The sequence below is a fragment of the Tetrao urogallus genome, assembly GCF_951394365.1.
Source record: "Tetrao urogallus genome assembly, chromosome: 5".
Taxonomy (NCBI): domain Eukaryota; kingdom Metazoa; phylum Chordata; class Aves; order Galliformes; family Phasianidae; genus Tetrao; species Tetrao urogallus.
This window is the reverse complement of record NC_136818.1, coordinates 58,326,504-58,347,915: the sequence shown is the minus strand read 5'-3', so window position 1 is coordinate 58,347,915 and position 21,412 is coordinate 58,326,504. Positions and strand designations below refer to the sequence as shown.

Below are 21,412 nucleotides of genomic sequence, written 5' to 3'. Positions count from 1 at the left end.
CAGAAGGGGATTTTGCCTGGGTAGTTTGCCTACCGGGAGGAGGGGAATGAGCTCGCTGCATGGATCATTCTGGATCCTATTCACCTTATGGGTGGAGATGGTGAGTGTACTGAGGCAGGGAACCTGAGAAGGTGGGCAGATATTTGTGAACTTTGCCACAAACCTCCTAAGCGAGTCTCAGAAGAGATGACTGGAGTCTGTTATCTCAGAATTATTGCTGCTTAATTTAAAGCACACCTGTTTATCACTCATGTTTAGCCTTGTGTAACTCATGTCGTCAACACCTCCTGGTGAACCTCAGTGGAACTATTCTGGAATAGCCAGTTGTTGGGATGGGACAAAGCAGTGTTGCCCAACATGATTCTCACATAGGATTTCTGTGCCCAAATGACAAACCTATTACGAAGTTTAACAATTAGCTGTATTTCCTAAATCACAGTGGGTAACAAAATCCAAAAGGAATTTTGTGGGAAGCTTATATTGAAACAAAATATAGTCTTGGTAGTCTGATTTGTTAGATAATATAATAAAAATGTTCTCAAGTTTGGGAGGGCAGTGTTATAGTAATGCAAACACTGCAGCTCAGGCTTAACTTCAGCATCATCAGAATTCCAACGTGGGGAATTTTTGTATCTCAGAAAAGAATATGGTATGTTCCCTACACAGGGAGAATAACTATGATCCTAAATATTTTTCTAATATAATTTCACTAAAACCATGGGAGGTCTTAAAGGTCTTTGCCCTTTTGAAGGGTGAAGTACAGCTGGAAAATTCAGCTTCATTGGTAAAAAGAAACCTGTTACTTTGAAGGCTGCCAGAAAATTTAATATCCTCAATAGTACATTATTAGTAGTACATAAAGGTACCCATTCCAGGTACAAAGAAAGAGCCCCAGCTCATCCAGTGTTCAGCAGAGCTCAGTAGAGCAGGTGACTGAAAATGGCAACCATCAAATGTCTTTTTTTGAATGTGCGTTCAGCTGTCCTACTTGAAAGGTGGCAATCTGTGATGCTTGAGTTTCTCAGGATGTGCTGTGCAACTTCGTACACAGTCCCAGCTCCTAAGCAGTCTTTTGGATGTGTTGCTATAATGCTGTTCTTCAGGGAGGAAGGCTGGTGTAGCTCCCCTGTTTGGATACAAGCAGACAGCACTGATTTTGAAATAGAGATTTTGTATTGGGCAGTGTAAATTTTCCATCTGTGCTGGAGGAGCTTCACCAATAGTCTGGCTGAAGCAATATGGTTTTCCATAGCCAGAGCCATGGCGTTTCTCCCCCAGCCCTAGCAAAGCATCAGGGTCTGCCATGTGCTCGGCTGCACGGATCCATGGCCACAGAACGCAGACCTGGCAATGGGAGAAAAATGTGAGGAAATGGTTGTTAGCACAATAGGACTTTTTCTATTTCTTTTTTTTTTCCTCCCCAGATCCACAGAACAAAACACAATTAGGCTGCATACTCACACGTTTCCATCTCCCCCAGATATTATTATGACTTCTTCTGCTCCCATACAGCCTTGGTGTACATGACCTAGATGCTTATTCCAGCGAAACTCTACTTTTGAAATGTTCCCAGAAATGTCTGTATCAATATAGTTCAAATATGTGTTGCCTGGCTTGAAAGTTCCCCTGCCAACAGCAAAGCACAACAATGAAGCATGCAAATGAGTCAGTTGTTTAAATTCCTGTGCCTTTCTGACTGCTAACATGCAATGGTCACATGATTGTACATCGTTCAGCTTTGCCATTTTTGACTTGTGAAGACACGTCTGAGACCAGCAGTAGCCTCCCCTTGGGCCACAGAACTCTGCTCTCACCCTCCTTGCTGTGCTAACCTTTGTCTAGAAAGAAAAGAAAACACACAGAAAGAGAGAGGGAGAGCAGCAAGCACATTTTGACCACAATCTGTAGCATGGAGACCTTTGACCGCTGATCAGCTCTTTCATTACCAGCGTAGGTCACAGATCACCTAGCACAAGATGAGACCTAAAAAGATATATTATAAACTCTGTATAATAGCAAGTTTTCCCCCAGTCATGTTGCACCTACTTGTCAATTGTGTATTTTCTCCTGATCCCATTAGTTCCAGTCAAGGCTACATCTATATTTCCCTTCATGGTTTCTGTTGCAGATAGTCTGACACGTATCTCTTTTCGCCAGCCTTTGAAAACAAAAGGAAGTAGATGGTGGTTGTGAAGGGGCTTCTTTCTCTCATATGTTTCAGTGTTTTTCAAGGAGAGGAGAGGTTTGCACAGATGTGCTCGACAAATACCTCTGTCTTTATTAAGGCAAATGTCAGTTCTATGTGATTCTGGTGATAGTAATTTCCTTGACAGTGGTGTAAACTACAGTTCTAACCTTTACTGGCCTCCTGGCCTTGCTAAGTAATTTGCTTTGGGCTACCCTCCATGCTGCCTCTCTTTTCAATTTGTAATTTCTTGCACTTTGGAGAATTGGGGGGGGGTCTCACAGGTGGTGCTTTAGCTCTGAAATAGGAAGAATTATATATTTTCTTAAATCATCTTAACCTCAGAAGATCCTGTAACATCCGTGTCATCCCAAGGCAGAAGCATAGCCTCACATACAGTAGTGCACATTGATTCCAAGTAACCAGATTTGGAAGTTCTTCAACCAGCTTTAGCGTGCACCAGTAAAGGAGAATCTCTTCACCCACTTCGGGCCGTGCTTTATATAAGCCCAACAGTGCAGGTGATGACATCAGTGTATTCATTCAGATTTAAGGAATGCCTACTTTCTCTGTGCTCATATTCATTTTTTTCTCTTTTTGCTTTTCTCAAGATGAGACATAAGATTTTTTTTTTGTACTTAGTTTTGCTTTTGTATTCTAGTGCCTACTGAATGATGTTCTCAAAGACTCATGTGTCACTCTTGGAGTTCATCATCTGGGATGGATTACATCTTATTTACAAATTTCCTTATTTCCCAGCTCTTTCAAATTAATCACAATTAAAATTACACTTCCTTATTACCCCTTGTCATAATGACTTGATGAGCTTTGCAAAAATACCCTGAAATTATCTTGTTTATAAGATTTTGTCCATGACAACAACACAAGTTTTTTGCTTTGAAATTTTGCGCTTTCAGCACAACATTCCTCAACCTCCAGCTGTACAGAGCTTTTGAATCCACTGTTCAGTTAACAAAATTTGGCAGGGTTTCTAAGCCACAGGCATCGATTTAATAATTATCTCGCCCTTCTCCAAACAGAGCTGTTATTCCATATTCCTAACATATATAAAACTCCAGATATTGTTCTGAGCATCTCTTTCTCCATTGGATTTCTGTAGAAATGTGTTTCTTACTGTAGACTTCCTTGCCACTCCTAATTCATCACCCAAACTCCAGCACTTACGAGCAAATGGAGGGTGGGCTCCTGTGTTTAAATAAACCTTTTGCTGTTCCTCTTCAGTTTTGTGAGAAAACACATCAGCATAATGACCCATCAGTGGGCATCCTCCCTTCCGGCATGGGAAGCAGGCTCCCTGGAGAAAAACAAGTGTCTGTTACAAGATGTTATCCATTTTAATTCCAAAGCTTAAAGTACAATAAAACAGGGTGTTTCAGTCTTTTTTCCCCCAGTTTATTTGAAAAGGTGTTTTTTTTTCTGAGTTCTTAATATATTTTCAGTATTTATCTGAGTAGTGGAGAAAGGAGTTGAGGTGGTCAGCCTGCTTGCTTCATCATAAAAAAAAAAAAAAAAAAAAAACTGAAAAAAATGAGTTGCAAATCTGGCCTAATTATGTTTCTGCAGAGATCATGAATAAAGGCCTTACTGTATGCAGTACCTTACTGCCTGATCTATGACACAGGGAACATTTTTATCTACCGTAGGGTCCACTGAGGTGGCCTCATAATTGTGGGGTGGGTATCACACTGGCAAGGAGGCTCCAGCTGAGTGTCTCATTCAAATGGCAATGATATTTAAGCATATGAACACCGAAGATTGGGGCTGCATTTTATTTGCTCTGTCTGCTTTTTTTTTTTTCTGTAAAATCAATCAGACTGTGTGAGTTGAACATTGAGATGAGGGTAAGCATGTATTCAATTTCAGCTGAAAAAAAAACCTTTGTGATATTCAGTTACTTGGAGGTTCTTTAAGAAGTTGGATGTGTGGATCCTTGGGTATTTGAGCACTAGATAGAGCATCATCTGTTGTCTATTCTTCAGTTGGCAAAATCATTTCCCTCTCATTGCTAAATTGCACAGGGTTCTGGTTTTTATTCAAGACCCAAGTTACATCAGACTTCCAAGTTATGAGACAAAATCTCTACAAGTAACAGCAACTTCTCAGAATGCCCTGGGTTTATCTGGGATAGAGTTAATTTTCTTCCTAGTAGCTGGTATGGTTCTGTGTTTTGGATCTAGGATGAGAATAATTTTGATAGCACTGACGTTGGCGTTGCTGCTGAGCAGTGCTCATACAGAACCATGGATGTTTCAGCTTCTCATGCTGCCCTGCCAGCAAGGGTTTGAGGGTGCACAGGGAGCTGAGGGGAGCACAGCCAGGAATGACCAAAAAGAAGTCCCATAACATAACATATCCATTCTATATGGTGTCATGCTGAACAGTAGGGACTGGAGGAACTGGCTTTGGGGTTGCTGCTATTTGGGGACATCTGGTGGTAACTAATTCCACTGTGCATCATTTGGGGCTGTTTTGTGTGTGGCACTGCTGTGCTGTATAAATATTTGTCTCCTCTGCTCTAAATGCTGTGGGTGTTTACTATTGTTTACAGATGTTTAGCCATTGACAAAATATCTATCCTATATACCTATCCTCTTGATGATGGGTTTCAGCAGGTTTGCGTAGCACTGGTTTAAGCGGGCTGCCTTCAGCAAGCCCAGGCCCCTCGCTGTAAACCTACACAGCTGAATCCAATCCTTGCTAGCCTTCTTATATCTTCATCTTTTTTTTGTAACTGCTTAGAGTGTGCACATTTATTGTCTTCATTTTCTTCTGGATCTGTTCTGGGGTTTGCTGCTTTTATATTTTGCCCATTTTTTGGCTGTGAGGATGAGGGCAGTCAGTAGGCCTGCAGAGCCAGCCTTGATTATATCACCTGGAGTCCAGAAGCCATCTCAGAAATTACTAGGGAAAGAAGAGCAGGGCTGTAACCCTACCTCCTTCATAAACACATGCCTGATACTCACCGATATAAAAGCTCGGTACGTTTCACACTGGTAGCCAACAAACCCATTTGGAGTGATAATACTTTCAGCATAATACTGGAGGCTTCTTTTATGTCCACATCCAAGAGATCTATATGCTGGGAAAAACCCCGTGTAGATAAGATTAAAGGTGCGTATCTACCATAAAATCCAGGCCAGAACAGCATATGTGGGTCTTTATGGCACAAAGCACTCTTGTGTCTACATCTGTCTTTCCGATGGAGAAAAGCAAGGTGCTGTCCATGTGTGTGCCAGGTGAAAGCCCATTGAGGTGGAGATGCACCTGACAGCCCTCTCACAGCCCCCAGTCCTGCAATGCACGCACTTGACTGCCTGAACTTTACATGAGAACAGAGGAGAATTTAGCAGAATTTCCCTTTCATATTTCAAAGACTGGAATAATTCATAGTTGCAGCATTTGCAAAACATGTAGTAGTTACTATGAAGTAGTTTTCATTTGCTTACCATTATCACAACGTGGTAATTTGTAAAACCACAGTTTCCACTCACTTCTAGAATTAAAGATAATTATAGTAATTATTTTAACTTCAGTGGCTTTCAGTGTTTTTAAGCTCTGAAAAATGTGCGGTCATTTGACATTGGTGATTCTGTGAAATGCTCAGAAAAGCAAGATGCTTGGCAGCGTGTCCTCGATTTTGTCAGATTTATTTGAAATAAGTGCATTTTGCCCTCTGAGAGAAATTTGTGAGCTGCTAATGCAGAGCAGAAGAAAGTGTAATTTGTATTCCTTGTTATAAGTACTGTCTTTATTAGTCTGAAGCCTCTCCTTTATAGAAGCACAATATACCAATGGCAAGCTATAAAAATAGGCTCCACTCTGCTGCAGCGTGGGGGGACTTTGCTCAATTATAGGGTGATGTCGTGGAGGCACTGAAGTAATTGCAAGGAGGCACAGTTTCTAGTGAAATCAAAATTTCACCTATAGTTGCTCATCAATATTTATGCATCTTAAAGACATACTGGTTGATGTTGACCAGGTATCAACTGGTCAACCCTTTGTTCTTTACACAGAGGGAAAGAAGAAACAAACAGAAACGTATTTTCATCTGTGTTTCTCAAAAACAACTTGGATCATCAAGGTTTCCTGAATTTCCAGAATATGTTTTCTTTATAGTTCAGTTCCTTCTTTCAAACCAATTCAAAAGAGTCTGTGCTTTAAATTTAAAAATCTCAGCCCTTATGGTAAGCTTACTTTGTGCTAGTGCCAGATTCACTTAACATCTACACAAAGGAAACACAATACCTCTCTCCTTCTCGCATCAAAAGCTGTAGAAAGAACTTACTAAATAGCATTTCTAAAGCACTTTTTTACATAAAAGCACTGTGTACATGTAAATATTATCAAACAGAAGAGATATGCACAAAGCAAGGTTAATATGAGAGGCAGGAGTTAACACTGTCTCTATTTTTAGGAGCTGCATGAACAACCCACTCCATCTGCTTGTGTTCAGTAGAGCTGGGTTTGATTTTTATGACAAAACGTGGAAGGAAGCCTAGTGAAATACTTAATTTTTGCTGAAAAATGAGATGTTTTTGTTTTGTCACTTTTGAAGGTGTTTTGCCTCCAATTAACTCTGTGCATAGCAGCTTTCCGTCTTGGTTCCTAACTTTTCAAACCAGTTGATACCAAGCATTTTTGAGAGCCAGATACCTACTAGTGGTTGAGATTTCAAAACATGTAGCTATGAATAACAGGTATTCTTATTTCTATAAGCTAGGGTTAGAAGACAGGATTTGGGGCATCTATTTTGCTTTATCCCAGAATAACTGTTAGTAACTGCCCAGCTTTCTTTGGAGAGCATCAGCTGTCAGTTCAGTAGTCATCTGATCATCATCAATGTTTTCAAGCTTGTGCTGCTCCCTTTGGAGACACTAAAGCTGCTAATGATATATCTGATGGCAGTAATACTGGGATGAAAACAGTCATTTTTGGATTATCCAAATCTAAGATATTTAATTAATAGATGCATTCAAAAGGCTTTGCCTTGGCTCAGCCTTTCAAGACGCAGTTCTAATGAGGCATTACTTCTTTACAACATACGTACTTCTCATAAGGTCGTTGATGTTCCGAACTGCTGGAGGTACACGAAGCTGCCTGCATCCTGGCATTTTCTTCCCACCATTTGGGTAAAAATCCAGGTGGCCACAAGTCTGAAGAATCCCAGGAGCTGGAATATGTAGAATCATACAATGATGGAATGGCCTAGGTTGGAAGGGACTGGTAGCCTCCCATCAGATCAGCTGCCCGGGGCCCCATTCAGCATGGCCTCGAGCACCTCCAGGGATGGGACGTTCAGAATCAGTGGAGTCTGATCACCTTATGATATGCTGTAGTCTGCCTCTGAGTATGCATTGGCCTTTACGTAAAAACTTACCAAAGTCAAAGAAGAGATGACCAGCATGAGTGTGAATTATATCAACAAATTTTGCATCTGAAGGATCCAGCCTAACCACTGGGGGAGTGTACTGGAAAAGAGGTCCAGCTGGATCCAAACCTAAATGAAAGGAGATGGGAATAATAACATAAATAATAACTTTAGTTATTTTCTAAATGTGTCATTGCATTTCCTTCTTAACTCCTCAGGTAAAAATCTATTTTGTGTTGATGTGTATATGTGACAGCCAGAAAAATAACAAGCCAGGTTTTAATAGAATGGTGTCTAGAGGCATTGTGGTGCAGTAAAAATTGGATGGATGGTTGGCTTACTATAGGGGAATAATGTCACAAGATGTGGTGGCTATAAGTCTGTTTTGTTTCCTTGGTGTTTTCTTGCACATCACTAAAAGATGTTAAATTTTGATATGTTACTCTAAGCTTGCATTTTTGTCTGAGAACTTTTATTTGGTCAGAAAGCTATTGTTATTTGCAATAATGACACAGTGGCATACAGTGAATACATAGACATACATAGTGATGTATAGTGAATGCAGGGGGTTTAAAGTTTCATTTCAGATTTTCAGTCTTACCTACTGAAATACTATGTTGGAGTGGACTCCTGGATCCAAACATGATAAAGAGTTGCTAACGTTACACAAGTCTGTTATTTCACATGTTGTAGAGTATCTTCTTCCTGCTCTTTGGTATTGCTAAAGACTATATGCAGTGTGCTCTGGGGACCTGTGCAAAGTAACATATATTTAGCTCCAATAGGGAGAGATTTACCTTCCTGTTGCAGTTCAGCCTTTTTCAGGGCTGTGACAGGTGACATGAAATGAGTGGCATGGGATAGGATGTGCAATGGCTTCCTTTGAGTGATGTCGTGCTGGCTGTACAGTTACAGGAAAGCAGCACAGTGTCTGTAACATATTTGTTAGGTAGCAGTGACTCTTTGGTTCTTTTTTAAGCAGAATTAAAATATAAATCTTCTACAGTTGAAATAGCTTCAGTACCTGTTATTCTTCCAATGCCAGGTTTTCGTCTCCCTGCCTCCCCTGCAGCATGTGCTCCAAGACTGTGGCCAATGAAATGAATGTTGGCAGGGGAGTATCCGTAGTCTTTCTGTGAAGATGAAAGGAAAATAAAGAAAACTAGGGTACTAAATGGGAGATACAAGCCAAAGGCATTGCAGCATGCCCTCGTGACCAGAATGCGATCTGTATGCACTGGGAAGGGCAGGTGATGAAGGAGAGTGCTGTAGGTGGGAAGTTACTGCTGTGGGAGGTGGATTTGTACCAAGGTGTGGAAGAGAAGTTGTTCCCAAGTCACTCTCTGAAGACAGTAACCTCCACTAGGATTGGGCATTTTAGATAGAAATTAGGAAAAGGGAATTTGGTAAATCACAGAATGACTTGAGTTGGAAGAACCTTATAACCAATCTAATTTCAACCCGCTGCCATAGGCAGGGTTGCCCCCCACAATATCAGCTGCCCAGGGCCTCACCCAAACTGGCCGTGAATGCCTCCAGGGATGAGGCATCCACAGCTGTTCTGGACAGAACTGCCAGTGCCTCATCATCCTCTGAGTAAAGAATGTCTTCCTATCATCTAACCTAAATCTCCCCTCTTTTAGTTTAAAGCCATTCCCCCTTGTCCTGAACATTGCTCTCACAAGTAGCATTATGCCTATCCAAAAGGTGAATGACTCCTCTGACTCTTCATATCCAGCCCTGAACCTGTCTGTTCAGTGACTACAGTGTTCTATGGTTTTCAGCACCTTTTTCTATGCCATGCCCTCTGGGTGAATATAGTGGGCTTTGTGCTATCTGGGTTCTCCACCACCCAGATCCTGAGGAGCATCTCAGTTTGTGCAGGATTAGAGACCTTTTGTAACATTTTCAGCTGTAGTACTGTGTTCTGTACTTTCTGACCGTGTTGTATCAAATCTAAAGATGACACCGATCCACTGGCATTCATGTTCCACTTGTACCTCAAGCAAGTTCACAAGATAGACCAGCTCAGCCCCCACAATGCGGACATTGTTGACTGCATCCGTGTACAAACCACTGGAACCACCTCTCCAGTCAGTCAGAATGCAGTTCACATCTTCAACATAAAGCATGAACTGTCAGGGATAGAAACAGAAGGAAACAATCGTGAAGTACAACACTTCCAGGTTAGACACAAATCAAAATTAGTTTTACTCTATGTGGGGATCTCCCTTCAGTTCTGTGAGTTCTGATTTTTGCATCTCACTCTAGCAGAACTGGCATACCGCTCCTGTCGTGAGTGCTGCTTTCACAGAAGCCTGTGAAGCATCAGTAGGCTCCAACCTGCGGGCAGAGAGCAGTGATTGCTCTTGTCAGTGGGGCTGAACCCCACTGGTGAGCAGTGAGGATAAATTGAATCACAGACTATCCTGAGTTCAGAGAAATCCATAAGGATCATTGATTCAAACTCCTATTGAGAATAGGCACAGTTGAGTACAGGTTTATCCTCAGGACTTGTCTGGTGATTAATTTGGAAAGAAAAGAAAGTTAAACTGCTCTTAGGGGATTCGATTTAGCAGTGTGTTTTTCTAATAATGTCCTAGAAACTCAAATCTTATTCTTACTCAAATCTTACGCTCTTATTCAGAAAGCTGTACTGCAGAATGATGCCATATGCACCTGCTGTGTTTGTGTGACTGGTAAATATGCACCTTTTCCCCATAACTGCTACAGAATCAACACAAGGAGGCAGAATGGAGGTAGATTTGAATGCTGCAGGTTTGACACACAGCAGTTTCAGTTGTTTTCTATGTCAGCTGCTGTTATTAGTTATAGGGGATCAGCTTATCTTAGTGCCTCAGTTAGAAAAAGAGGAAAGAATGATTTATTTTTTATTGTCCAAGCCGTAGTCTTGAAAATGTATACATCTGGATCATCTAATGGGATTCACAAATTTGAGTTCACGTGCTTGAACTGTTCTGCCTACAAATTCATCTCAAACAAACGATTCTATTTAGACACTTCAGGCAGGGGAACTTTCTGATGGCTCATTCGGAAGCAATTTCATTTTTGAAGTATGCCTAAATAAAACCAAATCAATCTGCTGAACAGAGCATTTTGGTTTTGGTAGATCAAATGCCTCACTAAATCTGAAATGTTTAGCTTGAACTTTTGCTGAGGTGAGAAAGTGACTTTTTCCCCGTTATTATTGTCAAGGAATTGAAAAACAATCAATTACAGTTTTCACCACAGGGGTGAATGCAGCAAAAGGGCATTTAGCAAGAGGCTAAAGTGCACTGTGCTCATAGGTAGGAACAGGTCAGTCTTGTGAAGCTGAACTTGTTTCTAAGGTTCCCCTTCGTGCATTCCCAGAATTAACAAGAAAACAGAGAAGTAAGTTCTAGATAGGAATCATAAGGCAGTTGATTTGGAGTGTGTGTGGATCTTTGCACTTTCAATACAAGTATGATGGCACCGTACTCTGCACATGCTTGCTATCCAGGGCAGGTCTGCTCCAGCAAGGTGGCCGTGTATAATGAAGCGAGTTTTCCTGTATGCTCGAAAGTTTGAAGTTTTGATAGTTGAGGGATTTGAAGCGGAAATTTTCTGTGTCAAAACAAACAAACAAAACATCAACAATGTGAATGTTCTCTGCCAGTGCACACTGATACAGGGCAAAGTAACCCAGTAGTTAGGCTTAGTTCTCAAATCTGAACAGATGGATCTTGTTCCTGATCCTAAACTGCTTTGCTTGGGAATGTTAGCTAATGGCTTCAACAACATTAACTCCTAGCTAATTGAACTGATGATACTGACATCCTTTCCTCAGTGCTTTGAGATACATTGGCACAATGTGTTGTGCAAATAATAAGATTTTATGAAAATTGGTCACAAAAATAGAAATCTTCTGCAAGGCTGACTTTGACTCTGTGCACTTTTATCTTCCTTCCTTCCTGTTTTTCTTACATAGGACTTTTATCTCTCATGTTATTCATATCTTAACGATAACCCAGACAACATGAGGAAGGCCATCAGGCATACATCACAGGCTTGGGGCTTTATCATGAGCTAAGGCATTATTTTTGTTAGCAACAAAATTCTGAATAACGTGTTGTTTTGAAACTTGGCACTTAGTTATTTTTTGTTATAGTTTGGCAAGTTTAAAAAGATTGTCATGACCAAGTTAGCACACATAGACCTTCAGCAAAAGATTGATTCAAGTTAAAACTTCACAGGCTCTCTTTAGTTGGAGATGTTGTGCTTGTTCTGAGCTGACTCAAAGAGTTATTAACGCCTCTATTATCTGTGACTGCCATTTATGAAATAAAAAAAAAATAGAACAGGCAAACAAAGTAACAGTCAAGTTTTCTTCAAGACAACCAGAGCAAAGCAGATTCTTTTCATTTTTTTAATATTATATTACTTCATTTATCCTTATGCTTTGCCCAAGTCAAATTTGCAGTGATGGTCATTCTCCATTTTTTTCCTTTAGTTTCCTCTTCTCCTTTCTAACTTTCCTTTAATTTTTCATCCAGCATTCATTTTTCATCCATTCCTTTCCATCTCTGATAATTACTTTTACTTTCTCTTCCAATCTTCTATTATCTTCCCTATGTGCTTTTAGGGCTCAGTGTTGACCTTCACATGAGCAGAGTCTCTGAGACCAATGTATTGTTAAAAGATGTGTGTGGGCCTGCAATATATTTTTCAGCTGAGACATGGGACCAAAACTGAGCTTTCCTTTTATACTGCCTTGCCTGCCTCTAGATTTATAATGATTAAACTGTAACTGGATTTGAGCCATGTACAGATTGTAGAATACGGATCAGGGCCTCTGCTGGGAGACCTACGAGTAAAGGTGTAGGAGAGAAGAAAGAGTTTCTTACTTGGGAGTTCCAGATGTTGTTCCTAGTGTAAAGGTGGAAATTAGTGTTCACAGCTGCTGGAGAGCTGGGCACACCTGCTAGCTCTCTGCCTGGGATCCCAGACCAAGGGGGATTGTCGGTAAAGCACCCAAGCCTGTCATAGCACACTTCCTTTCCTGAGGAACATGAAGAACAGCGTCGGTGCTCTAGGAATGCAAAAGGCCAGCTTTGACCATTGACAAGAAGCTGACGGGGCAGTGTTAATAGCAGGGAAATGGAAAATGGATGGTTCAGATCAGCATGGCACATGTGTTCATTTACATTATGGGCTCTGTTGTGTTCTTGTGCATCATGAACAGCCTAGAACTCAGCTTGGTGAGCTCAGGAGAAAGTATGATTAATTTGTCTAGTATATTATTAAAACAGCCACCAGAAAAAAGACAAAAAAGCCCTGGATCCTTTCTGTGTTCTGAGAACAAACCAGCCTCTGCTGCCAGCTCAGAGTAGTCCTTCATTTTGTGCTAATGCTCCGGGGTTCATGTAAATTGTTTCTTCTTTTGCAAAACACACTACTAGTTGCTCTACCACTTATATAAACCACCTCTCTTAAATTTTATCAACATAAGGATTCAGTGGAAGTGATGATGTCAATAGGAGGAGAGGAAATTACCTCACGTCTTGCCAGAGGAGGTTCAGGTTGGATATTAGGAAAAACTTGTTCTTTGATAGAGTGATAATGCACTGCAACAGGTTGCCCAGGGTGGTGGTGGAGTCACAGCCTCTGGAGGCTTTCAAGAAAAGGGTACGTGTGGCATTGAGGGATGCAATATAGGGGGCAATACTGGTGGTAGGTGGAAGGTTGGACATGATGATCTTAAAGGTCCTTTTCAACCTTGATGATTCTGTGAGTCTATTCTACAATTCTGTGAATCTAAGTGCAAGCCTGGAGCACAGCACAGCCCAGGGAAGTGTCATCTGTTCCTGTATGGCAGGAGTTTCCCAATTTCTGTGATGGCTTTAATAAAATAACAAATATGACAAATGGGTGTTGCCATTAAATGCCATTCTCATCCACCATGATAGCACAACAGTTGTGGAACTGCAAGTCATTTTTATGGTTATTAAAAAGGCAATGAAGACAAAGAGAAGCTACTGTCACCGTGCATAGCTGACAGAACCAGAATGCATCAGACCGTGACTATTTGTAACTTGGTACAAAATGCAGGGTAGGGCACCATATATTGGAAATGCTTTCAGAGGAGGAAACTCTACAGAGCTGTAATTTAGGACTTCACTAGAGATTCTGTCATTTTCTTTTCCTCTGATGCTAGGGAACTTCTGGATTGTATTTCAGTGTTTTTCCTTTTTGTCCCTGTGCATCCATCCCAATGGAATTATGCTTTCCTACTGGTAAGAAGATGTTTGAGACCAGGACTATTTTCTTGTTGTCTGCATGGTGCTGTGCAGTGTATGTGCCTTGGTTGGCAAAGTGTTGTGGTTGCCATAAATGCTCCTGGTTGGTCGGCATGGGTAGGGAACACTTCTGGAAGAATTTTAGAATCCATTATTATATAACAATACCTTTCTAATTCCCTTTCTGTTTGCTGCAGAACCCTTTAAAGAATTAGAATGATAGGTTAAATAGGTTAAAAAGGCATGACAGAATTCATTACTGATAATGAAGAAATCTATTGATATCCATTCCGAAACATGTTCTTTTTCTAAAATGTAGTTATTCCAGAGTAAGCTGCGCACAACAGCTGCTTATGGACTTTATCAGCTATGTGTCTTACCTTTGGCTGCATCAAGAAGAAAAAGAGTAGTGATCCATACTGTAAGCACCTAAAGCAAAAAACCAAAACAACATAATTCAAAGTTAATTAAAAATAAATCCAGAATTCACCTAGAAGTTTCCTTGGTCCAGTAATAGAAGTAATAGTGACCACAGAAGAAATTCAGGCATTTAATGAACTAGAACCAAAAGAATGAACATTTCCTTAAAGATAGCAATGTTTCGAGAAAATACCTTTGAGATTCTTTGTTTGCCATGGAACTACTGAGTATAGAAGATATCCTCTCAGCATCTCTTAAAGATTCCCCTCCTGACCTTGACAAACAGAAGCTTTTTGATCTGTAGAGCTGCAACTCGTGTGCAAGTGAATGAATTTTGTAAGGGATTTGCTACAACATTTTTTAATAGAGTAAAGTTTCTCCTAGGCTTTAAAAGAAAAATTACTCACATAAGTGCTAATCAGTGATTGTGTTTTAAAAGAACAGAGGCACAATATCTGCATTTCCAAAACATGCCAATAGCAAAGATCAAAACGAGTTTTCAAGACTGTCATCCTTGTACACTTATCAGTACTTGATCACTTAATCACTAGCTGATACGTAACCATCAGAGTACATGGAACCAGCCATGTTTCAGGTAAAGTAGGGCATGTATTTTATGAGTAATCTTAGTCATAGTAACTTATCTTTAAAGGAAAGATGAGGAATTACTGAGGTACCATTAGTCAGTGAGATAACACACGTAGAGTTTGACTTTGTAACTTGTTTTCTACACTCTGCATATTAACAAGGTGTGCAGAATATAACATGGACAAAAGAAGAAAAGAAGGGCATGCTTACTATGCTGTGGATGTTAACAGCTCATCCTTTGAAAACTCTGGTATCAGGCTCTGATCCTACAATAAGTCCTGCATATCCTCCCGCCACAGTCCCCGGGAGTTGGTAATTTGCTGTTAGGAGCCAAGAGTTCGTCCCTGTCGGACTCACTGCAGATTCATGCGTGTACTCCTTCCACCTCCTCTGCTCCACCACTCACAAAATACCCCATGCCCACCATGTTTTGAGTCCCTCAGATACTCTTGGCTCCTGTGTATCCCATTTACCTTGGCAAGGATCAGGTGAGTTCTTCGAGTCCGCCGTGGCTGATTGCAGCGATTGTAGGAGCCTTTTGGAGCAGCCATTGGGAAGCGGGACAGCTCTGGGCCCACCTTCTGAGAGGACACTCACCCTCCCACCACCGTGCAGCATCTGTGGCTACACTGCCTGGTGCCAACAGAGTTATCGTTGTGTCAGGAATGCTAAGATGTCAGGAACCAGTTTAGACGAGTTGCTGTGAGACTCCGCCTGTTTAATGCAAAGTTTCAAATAGGGTGTTACTGTCATTTGTCAGTAATTTAAAGCTAAAAAGTACAGGGAGGTGGGATGCAGCCGTTCACCATCAGAAGTGGGGTTTCTACCATCAGCTAGGTGCTCCATCTCCATGCAATGCTGAGTTGGGCTTCAGGTTACTTTGCTACAGCCATCTGCATGATGCCTGAGTCCCAGTATTTAGGATCCTGTTCCAAACTTCTAAAAGCAAAACCATCCCACTTAGACCTGTTCCCTGCCTTAAATATTTCAGTCTTAAGCAAACTTTTCAAATTTGTATTTGGCAGATGATTACAGCGGCACGCGAAAAATGTGTTGAGAGATCAGGTAGCATGTATGTTTTCAAAGTATAAGCTGTTACTTGAGAAAAATCAAAGAGACATATGAAAAAGGGTTAAAAATGTAATTGAATGCTCCGACTTCTGTTATTTGTTCATCTTATAGTTATCTCATATGTAGTTTTGCTAGTGGATGCATTACTTGACTCTTCTTTGAGAAAATGACAGGAGTGCTCTCCAAGAGAAAACAGTTCCTTGGACAGGTTGCCACCACATCCAATTGCCATGGATCATCATAATTAAACTGTATTAACTGCAGTCAATTTAGTTTTTAGTTTTTAGATTTACAACATCTTTTCACAGACAACAGTCACACTACTGTCTACTGTGGCTACTGTGACAACTGCCACACTATTATGCTAACATTTCTGATCAGACCTTCCTAGAAATCTTTGTTCCAGTATGTAGATGCCAATGCATAACTCACATCTCAGCACTTTAATGCAAAATCCTTTATTGGATTACTATGGCTCCTCCTAAGTAAAGGGTGTGCAGGAAGGGGAAACTCCCTTTTTTTATAATCCTTTCCACTGACTCATGATTCTTTTCTCCTATCTAATGTATAGATATATGACAGGGGTTTAAGTAGTTCTAGGGGGTGCTAGGTTCAAAATAGGGTTCAGCAAACAAAAATGCCAACTGGTGTTTTAGAAGAAATGGCTGAATGAAGCATACATACAAAAAAATCTACATGTAAGTTATCCCAGGTAATATTGGTAGAAACTGGATTTGGTGATAGCTTAAGTGCTCAGATCTGTGATGCTACAGTGCACGGTATTTTCAGATGTGTTATATAACTTCAAAGTAAAGGGAGTGAATGTTTGTGTTTTTGTCTGTAAGCATTAACAGACAAACTCAGAAAGGATGATTCAATAGACCCCACGAAGCCCCTCCACCCCCCCAAAATTAGTATCTAATCTACATAACCTGCTTCTGATTTAACTCTACCAACTATAATAATTTACCTTCACATATTCACCTATCACCCATCATCCTGACTTTGTTCTATCCTCCCAATTTCTTCCTACTTTAGAAGTGTACTGCAGGAGTAGGTCACTCAAACTTTTAAAGTAGTCTATTTGGTTTAATAAATGTTAATAATTGTTAACAATTGTTACTTCATTCTCATAGATCTTACCTATAACTGGAGTATTTTGGTGCGTATTCCCTCTGGGGAGGTAAAGAAAATTGAATTATCCATTACAATAAGTATCCTTTCTGGAACCAAAACCTACCTCAACCCCCTGCTGCTATGTGGACTTTAACGGCAGTCTGATGGGGAAAATTTCATATCACTTACAAGATTTGGTGACTTTGTCAAATTAACACTAGAGTGACAAGGTGGTTTAGGTCTCTTGGTTTTACCTAGGATGGCAGCGTCGTTATCATAGTCCTAGATGCAAAGCTGTGCACCACGAAATCCTTGTAGATAATCATTCCAGCTGGAAATGGGAGCTTAACTGCTATAGGCTTTGCTCAAAACATGATGGGGATGTTTAAGAAAGTTCATCTGCCTTTTTGCAGCAGTCAAATGTGACAGCTCTCCTCCGGTGTTTGAGAAGAGGTTGCTGGGAGGGCAAGGTATCTTCATATTTGTACCCAGAAGACAAGCATGAAATGGGTTTTTCATGCTCATTTGCTAATGCCAGGAAAGCTCATAGCTCAGCAAGATTGCTGGTTGTCAGCACTTTCCTGTCAGCTTCTGGAAGTCTTTGCTGTAATTGGGTTAACTACTTTAATATTATTTGCCTTGGTTTTATAGAACTCATTCATGCACCTATCTTATTTCTCAGAGAACTTAGTTTTTTCCCTCCTGTTCCAGAAGAACTGGGAAACAAACTTCTTGTTCCACTCAGCGAGAGTAGATGGACATCTGTCTTTGCCTCTCATTACCAAAACCAGAAAGAAAAATTCTTTCTGTCTTAAAGTTTTATCCATTCATTTTTGATTTCTTGAGGGAACAATTGACCAAATATTCTTTCTGCAGCTTTGTGCAGTCTCCTGAAACCTCCCTTTTGTCGCAACATGTGGAAGAGGGAAACTTCTGTGATTAGGGCATTGCGTATAATATGACTTTAAAGATAGGACTAAAGGGATAAATCCTTTAAGTCATTGTGCAGAGCTGCTCATGCAGTTTTTTTATTTTTAATCTTGAATTGCAATTGCAACCACACGTCCTGTCTTAGCCTAGAGAGTAAGCTTTCTGGGTAGGAACCTACCTGTCTGCCTCTGTGCACTCACAGAGTATGTAACTCAGTTTTGGGGAGTGTATGAATAGTTTTTATTATTAGTGCTAGCAGTAATGTAAAGGTCACCTTTTCCTGGTATGTCTGCTGTAGGAGTGTCCCCAAGGAAGCAACACTTTTACTTCCTTAAGTAAAAACTTAAATACTACTAAGAATTCTATTCTTCCCAGTCTGCTTGCCTGCTGAAATAGAAATGGATTACTTTTTGATTATCTGCTATTCCTTCATCATGATCCAGCTTCTAATATCTTTATTAATGCTAATCTCGTTGGGATCACTCAAATAATAAATATTTCTTAAATAGAGGAAGAGCACCAAATGTAAAGTTTGACTTGCTCTGTATTCTAATACGATTTAAGCCAACAGTTGTGTGATTTATTTATACTTCCAGTGGAAGCCTACATTTTTTTTCTTGTATTTCTCCATGTGAGTCTAGAGATACCATAAGATTTGATCTGTTACGCTTCTGAGTTTTGCTCCGTTTTGTCTATGTCAGAGAGTAGAGATAGGCATCTACTTTCAGTCCTTGTACTGCTTAACTTTCTTTTGGCAAAATTCAGTAACATCAAACTTAGATTGAAAAAAAAAAAAAAGGAAAAAAAATGATACTTTCAAAAGGCTGATTAGCTATCGATAGTGCAAAAAGTAGTGAAAGACATCCATAACTTTTGTGATTTTCCATAACAGGCATTTCTTTTTTTCTTTTATCAGCCATGTACCTTGAAATTATTGCATTGGTACTTTTTGAAGTTGGAAATTAGTTCAAGAAAAGAGAGTTAAATACCATACAAAATGGATCTCACAGATTCATGGAAAAGCCATAGCTGTTCTCAACAACCCTGTTGTAGGACGCTATGCTAAATGAATTGTAATTGATCATGATGAATTTTGTTACACGCTTTAAGGATTACATGGAGTGGTGGAATAGATGCTCTAGCTGAAGGTCTTTGAATTTGTATTTCTAAATTTTAAAACGTCTTAATTAAACTTGGTGGTTATTAGCAGCATAGAAGGTTATCCTTGATGAGATAACTGGGAGAACTATCTGCACACACAGTCACTGAAACGTGCTTTTAGAAACATTTCTAGACTTTTTTTAGTTCTTAATTAATGTTTGCTTGAAACAAAGGAAGTCATGTTAAATAACAATAACTTGCAGGTTGACTGGAGCATTTTCAGTATCTTGATGAAATTCTTATCTATTTATTTCTGGAAGTCCAAAGACTAAAGGTAAAGACACAGTCATTTTGTACTTTCTAGTGTTCTGCCAGATTTCTGTATATTTCAATGTTAGCTGGGTATTTAAATATCCTTACATCTCACTTTTCTCAGTGTTTGTAGTTTTTGGAGCAGAGCACTCCATGCTGAAAAATGAATGATAGTGCCAAACAGTGATAGTAGCTTATGCAAGCCATTAGCTGCTCTTAAATAGAAACAACTAGTTTTATAACCATGTGGCTTCATAACAGGCCTTTTATATTGTATGTGGCCTTGTTTATGTGGGTTTGGTTGCTATTTCACAAGCGCTGTTTTTGTTCCTCTGCACTTCCTCTAACTTTGGTCCTGTACAGGTTGACGTAAAAGTGTTGCTATGTTCGTCTCACTATCTTTAGGTTCTTACCTTCTTGTTTGGCAACCCATGTAATGATTTAATAAAGCTGTGTATTGTTTTTTCGGCATCCTTTATCCTGCACCATGGGTTTGTGCATGTCCCTGTTTTACCTCTCCTCCGGAGAGGAAGTTTGGTCTGGGAGCACTATTAGAATTAAATCAGGTTTTAACAGAAGCATTCTTGCCTTCTGCTGTTTTTGGCACAGCACTTATTTTTGCTTATTTGAGAGAGGCCAGCCAATACGGGGAGGGCTGTGAAGAAAAGTAAGTAATTTGCACTATTTTCCTGTAAATGCACTGAGTGAGCTGCAGGATGGCATCTTTTTGCCTTACAGGCCAGTTGGATCGGTGTTTCATCAATAGAACTTCAGAAACACTGAGCATTACCATTAAAATTTTAAGCCTTTTGATTTTGAAGCCGTGAGGATCAGAGATAATTGTTCTTTAAATACAGTGTTGAAAAAAGCTATCCCAAATGAGAGTGGCGTGCGGCATGGTCACAAACTCATTTCGTGTGTAAGGAGTGTGGGAGTGGAATGCTGCCATCAGCCCAGCATGCAATATACAGAGGCATTAACACGATGATTAGATATAAATAAGTCTAACTGGAATATTTCTTAACCTGAGCCCAGCTCCGCCTCTTTTTGCCGTCAGCTGAAGTTCTTCCCATTGCTTTCAATAAGTGAAGGCAGAACCAGCATTTCAGCATCGATTTCAGTGCGTGTACAGTTTGGTTTGTATTTGAGGTGCACAAAAATATCTGAAAAAATGTCAGATATCAACATATTTTCAGAGATCTGTTACACTAAATACCAAGTGTGAAGAACTGAGGAGTAAAAGCACCCAGGGCTGGTTTGTGTGTTGGTTCATGCTGCTGAGGACAAGAGGTAATGGCTTCAAGTTGTGCCAGGGGAGGTTCGGGTTGGATATCAGGAAAAATTTCCTCTCAATGAGTGGTGAAGTAGTGGCACAGGCTGCTCTGGGAGATGGGAGAGGCACCGTCCCTGGGAGCGTTCAAGTACTGTGGAAATGTGGCACTGATGGACATGGTCAGTGGGCATGGAGGGGGTGGGCTGACAGTTGGGCTGGATGATCTTAGTTGTCTCTTCCTTAATGATTGCATGATTCTGTTCTGGGATTCTATGAAACCAATTGGGCAGTTGCGAATGTTTGTCAATGGTTGCAGTCTGCAGGCCTTGTTTTCACAGAGCAGAGTCTGATTTAGTTTTATGAAAAGAAATAGCTACTTAGATGTTTTTATAAATTACTTCTTAAACATTGTATGTTAGATAAAATCTTCCAGTGACAACAAAGGTCTCCTAAGCCCTCAGTTGTCCTGTCTTGTGATGAATATAGCATAGGTGTTCTGGATGTTCCATGTCCTGGAGGCATTGGTCACCTAGGATGTGACCAGTCCAACTGTAGTTGAGTTGGTTAAGGTTAATGTAAAACATCCAATGTCCAAAGCTGGAATTATCAACAGCCATAAGAGGGCAGAGCTGTGCACAGGACAAGCCATGAGAGCTTAGGGTCTTTGGTTTGTCCTTTATAGATGTTCTCAGCTGCACCCTTTATTCCATTGGGATTTCATCACTGCAACTGTTATCATATCTCACTTT

At 40.3% G+C, this 21,412-nt stretch overlaps 1 protein-coding gene across 1 annotated transcript; it reads right to left on the bottom strand.

Moving 5' to 3' along the window:
* Window positions 1–984: 984 nt before the first annotated feature.
* Window positions 985–15,411, bottom strand: LOC306946839 (pancreatic triacylglycerol lipase-like; the record flags this gene model as incomplete). Its single annotated transcript, XM_079535940.1, has 13 exons — window positions 985–1,344; window positions 1,464–1,626; window positions 2,047–2,158; window positions 3,371–3,500; window positions 5,170–5,285; window positions 7,254–7,376; window positions 7,584–7,703; window positions 8,599–8,707; window positions 9,575–9,709; window positions 11,055–11,180; window positions 12,461–12,615; window positions 14,233–14,281; window positions 15,334–15,411. The coding sequence occupies 13 exons, from the start codon at window positions 15,409–15,411 to the stop codon at window positions 985–987; spliced, it is 1,776 nt and encodes a 591-aa protein (XP_079392066.1).
* Window positions 15,412–21,412: the final 6,001 nt, after the last annotated feature.